The sequence below is a fragment of the Buceros rhinoceros genome, unplaced genomic scaffold (assembly GCF_000710305.1).
Source record: "Buceros rhinoceros silvestris isolate BGI_N320 unplaced genomic scaffold, ASM71030v1 scaffold14337, whole genome shotgun sequence".
NCBI lineage: Eukaryota > Metazoa > Chordata > Aves > Bucerotiformes > Bucerotidae > Buceros > Buceros rhinoceros.
Window position 1 is genome coordinate 31606 of NW_010421695.1, and position 5069 is coordinate 36674.

The 5069-nt window shown below is 38.9% G+C and overlaps 1 protein-coding gene across 1 annotated transcript in view; it reads right to left on the reverse strand.

Moving 5' to 3' along the window:
• LOC104496639 (microtubule-associated serine/threonine-protein kinase 2-like) overlaps positions 1 to 4821 on the reverse strand; it is a gene marked incomplete at both ends in the record, with an annotated part of 34643 nt that extends 29822 nt beyond the window's left edge. Inside the window, one exon of the mRNA XM_010139789.1 lies at positions 4730 to 4821. Within this exon, the coding sequence (XP_010138091.1) occupies positions 4730 to 4821 (92 nt within the window). The remainder of the gene's footprint in view (positions 1 to 4729) is intronic.
• Between the last annotated feature and the right edge of the window lie 248 nt (positions 4822 to 5069).

Sequence of the window (5069 nt, forward strand, 5' to 3'; positions counted from 1 at the left end):
TGCCACAAAGCAAGGAAGGCTACCAGTTATGATGGGAACCCTGGTCTTTGGCTTCCCAGTTTTCAAGCTTTACTCCCAATGAACCCTCCTGTGTCAAGATGATCTTTTTGAACAAAAAGCCCATTGTCCAATGCTGTTATAACCGTCACTGTCTTTTTGTATCTTCATCAATCTTCTGTAAACTTTCCAGATTATGATCAAAATAGGATTTCAGAACAACTGAACAAATTGGGTAATGACAGGTTTTAAATTTTGAAATTAACTATGCGGGTGTTCAGACTCTTCTGAACCTGCACCATCCTGTTTGGAGATAGTACTAATTTTTAAGTAACTACTTTTTTCAGATTTATATGGCATATTTCCTTCCAGACACTGGAATTTTAATTAGACCCCTTGTGAGTTGCTTCTAGTTTTAAAATGAAAAGCAATTAGTTTTTCTACTCAATTCAAGTCTGGGTGAAGCTTTTAAAACAACAACAGGGAGAAGGGGAATTACTATTTCCCCTAAAATTTCCCAGTACTGCTGCATCTGCTCTAGCAGAAGGAATTTTAATAAGAGAAGCCTTAGTGCCATGGTCTCGTTCACCAAGGCTGACCAAAACTCTATTTATTCTGTTAGCAAAGGTAAATTCCCCTGTTGCTCAAGGGTTATAGCTGGCTACTACAGACCTCGAAAAGACTCTGTCTCGAGGGAGGTTGTTAGACAGAATGATTGCCCATTAGGTAAATCAGCACAGAACGTTAATAATTTAGGCATGAACCTTTACAGTTTCCGGACACAGGAAGAAGGATGCGGCCAAATAATTTGTACATCCGCTACCCTCAAAATACAAAATGGGACCTCATGGGCGATAGATAGGTGCAAGTCTCAGCTATCAGCTACAAACATTTCGCTCATTCATCAGGTAGCAAATGAGTCCAAAACCTCACACCAGAACCATTTTTAAAAATCTGCTTCTGAGATTTGTAAAAACAAATAAATACAAAACACAATGTTGTTGCAGTTTTCTACGTAGCACGATACCATTATATGCTGAATATAACACAAGCAGCTAAAGATCTCATCGCATGCAACAGAATTAGCTGCCTTCTAGTATGTATAAATCTTAAAGTGACCAAAAAAGTTGAAGCACCCTGCGTACCACCCATCTCAGGTATGGTGAATGCCATGGCACTCTCACCATCCGAGGGTCACGCACATTAAACACTGATGAACCACAGCTTTGGTAACCAGGGCAGGATCTAGAGTGGTGTGTTACATACTCTGCCCACTCTAAAAATAATAAATAGAGGCCTTAGTAGTACCCTTTTTTCTGCTACAAGGTGAAACTAACTTGCAGTGTAAGAGCAGAATAATTTAATTCAGTACCACAGTACTGAGAGCAGCTCCCTCCACCTGTCGTTACAGACGGGAGCAGGATGAAGGTCCCAGCAGTCTCCACTGGAAGCCAGTGAGCAACCTGGCTACCTTACAGTTGATGAAAGTAAATTTTAAAGTAGCCTGAACTTCAATTTTCCCGCCTTAAGCAGCTATCTCCTTTCTATGAATTATAAAGGTGCTTGAATTATAAGTCGCTTCCTTGACTAATTTTAAACTTTTAATTCTAAAATATAATGTAACAGTAACTTAGTTAGCAACCTCATGATGTAACCTCTCTGTAATTTTCAGATTTTAAAAAGTGGATTTAAAAAAACAAAAACAAATTTAAGGAACATATATATACACCTTTTTCTGATTTTGAAAGAAAAAAAAATTTAGAATAAAGTGAAAAATTTCAAACCTGTTTTCTTAAAACCGGCACTTCAAGTTCGGGAGAATAAACAAGCAGAGTGACTTCCTCACAAAGTTAACGAGCTGTAGCTCTCTATACCAAGGACTCAGCATATTTCAGAAAACATTCTTTCATACAGTTTGAAAACTGAATTAGCATACTTCGAATCCATTAAGAGTTCTTGAATCAGAAGTGATTTCTTGTCAGAGTTAAAACTGTTTGGATGTATTTCCACCTCAGATGGTGAGATCTCTTAAGTATTACTTTTCCTCTGAATTTTCCAGGATATGAAATTGCCTGGCATCTCATCTGGATGCCGTTTCAGGTAGTAAGTGTATTTGCCTGGTTCCGTGTTCACTAGGAGGCAGGTTTGCCTGATGGACAGTCAACTGTGCTACATCACACCCACCAACTTCTACATTACCTACAGGATAATAACTCCTGAGGCTGGTGTCGTACAGGACGTGACTTCAGAGTGGTTTCTGAACAGAAACGTTTTGGAACGCCTCCCTGATTTCTCTGCATGCTTGCTGTTCCTTGGATTCGTAAGAGAGGTTCAAAAGGGGCATTAAGTGTTCGAAACAAAGGAGGCCAGGGAGAGGCTCCAGCATTTCTTAGTAACTTATCAGTGTATGTGCCTGAACAAACAGATTGATAGATTCTGTTCAAATACTAAACAAATATCACAGCCTGTTCTCAAATTCTCATCTCATATATGGTATTTCTTAAGAAAATATTTGTACCTCTACTCTAAATTTCATCTGCTTTTGTCTCTTGAATAAATTATTTTTCCCAGGGAAGACTCCTAAATATAGTACTGGTAGAGAACTCAAATTACAAGTAATTTATCTTCCCATGCTCTGCTGGCTACTCTTGGAGGTCACAAAGAATGTCGTTTTAATTCATAGTTTTAAATCCAATATGCAACATCGACAGAAAAACTTGAAATATTTGACAATTACTGCTAAAGAAAGATGGCATACCAATGGTTAGTCACTCTTGTCTCTAGAATACAATCACATACTTCTAATATAATATAAATTTGAAAGCCTGAGACAGCATCAAAATCATCAAATTTTTCACTTTTTAAGTAGACACAGAAGAACAGCAAATCAAAGTAAAACAGAAGAAAATATAAATGTTTCTATAGTGAACATTCCTGCATTTGTTTTCCCAGCAATGATCATGGCCACATCTTGTGGATCTGCCAAGCAAGGACACTTCTTTCATATTCCGAGGAGCATCTTTCTCCATCGCTTCAGCTAACGGCTTGTACAGCGGTTAGAATTTGCTAAACCCAACATATATTTCAACTCTAAGAACGAAGTACAGAGCAGAATGTGACTAAGTAGAGAATCTCTACCAAGAAAACTGCTTTGTTGAAACCAAATTTTACAAATAGGTTAGAATTTGCTAAACCCAACATATATTTCAACTCTAAGAACGAAGTACAGAGCAGAATGTGACTAAGTAGAGAATCTCTACCAAGAAAACTGCTTTGTTGAAACCAAATTTTACAAAGCTATCACCATCATCATCACACACAACAGAACCAAGAGAGTTTGAAGTGAAAGAGAATTGCCGTGTGCAAATTTTTGGCCCTGCATTTTACCCGAGATTCTGAAGCAAAAAGAAAATGTTAATATACCACTTTTAAGACTTCATTAACATTCTAATTTGAAAATCATGGGTCATCTTAAAAACACTATGTCATTAAAGTAACTTCCTAGCCTTCCATGACTGGGCTTTAGAGCATCCCCAGCAAATACAACAGATTTTTATGAAAACTTAAGAGAGATTGAGGCTTTTGTGGGCATCCCTGAACAGTAACTTTGATCACCCTTTTCCTTTCAACAGGCTGGGTGTCACCTCTTGCGAAGTAATGCTCTGCAAACAGAAGCAGATGGCTCCTTCTGCTGAGCTACTATCAATTTGCTGTTCTTTCTCAGCATTGCCTTAGTTTTAATCTCTAGAAAGTATTTTCAGAACATAATGCTGTGTAGGATGAGGAAGGTCTGATCGTAACGAAAATAACAGTTATTTGTCTTACGTGCAACAGTGATGAGCTTCCTGTCAGGCTCTACTGTGGGTGACGTGCCACAAATGTTCAAGATGTTTCATGCTACTGACTGGTGCCCGCTAGGGCCATACCTGAAGCCCAACCATCTTCTCTGATATTTTGAAATATCAAAATGTAGTCACACATCACCTGCCTCCTCAGCAATCAAAAAGTATCAAGGGAACATGTTTTTCAGGCAAGCTGTTGAATCCGTATGTGTGACCCTTTCTGAAAATCTGTAGTTACTGTAGGCTGAACAATCATTCTTCTTTTTCTGTAGAAAGAACAGCTCCACACCTCCATGACTAACAAGTAGTTGCCCATTTGGTCTGAAATGAGCATTTCCCAGTTGCTGCCACAGTAAAACTGCCAATAATGTAAAAAAATAAAATATTCTAAACATCTCACGTTGCTTAAAGTAGTAGATAGCGACCATAAGGCTGGCACAGTGCACAGCTGATGGGCTGCCGGAGGCATATGGAAACAAGCAAGATGTTTCTTCTCATGAGAACTGCAGTTAAATCCCTGGCACATATTAACCATGCTAGAACTCAAACCAAGATATCTACTTAAATGTATTTATTTTCTTTTACTTCATTCTCCATCTCAGATTCTTTCACAGGACATAAGAGGACTGAATCCCCCACAAAGAGTGGAAAATGGGTGTGGTAGAGAACTAGAAAGTGCAGAATGTATGAGGGCAAAAACCATTTACTTTGAAACTATAAGGGCCCTCTTACAAGTTAGAAAAGGTGAAAAACTATAGTCAGATTCAGTTTCAACTTTGATCATCTATTCAGTTCTATTTTGTTGTAGAGTATCAATATGTTCAAACTCACTACAACGAATGCTGACATTTTCCTAGGGCTTTCTAGGTAAAGCAGTCCTAGGGAGTTACCTGCGTGTCCATGAAGAGGGGAATGAGGTCGTGGGAGAGTTGGAGATGTGCTGGATGTTACGATCAAACTCTTTCTGTTGCTTGTCCGACAGCTGAAAGAAAGAGAGGTAAATGATAAGGCACGGTCAGGTGAACAAGAACACCTGAAGACAGGTCTTGCAGAATGTCTTTCAGCTAGGGAGGAATCTTTCAGCATTTAGGTCTCAGCATCTCGGTAGTGACCCTGCAAAGAAGTAAACACGGAGAGCCAAAAGGCACTTTGTCAGCACCAAGCGTTTCAATATGCTGGAAGCAGTGCAAAAACTATCTCAGGCTGCACAGGCCACTTAAGGGATATCTG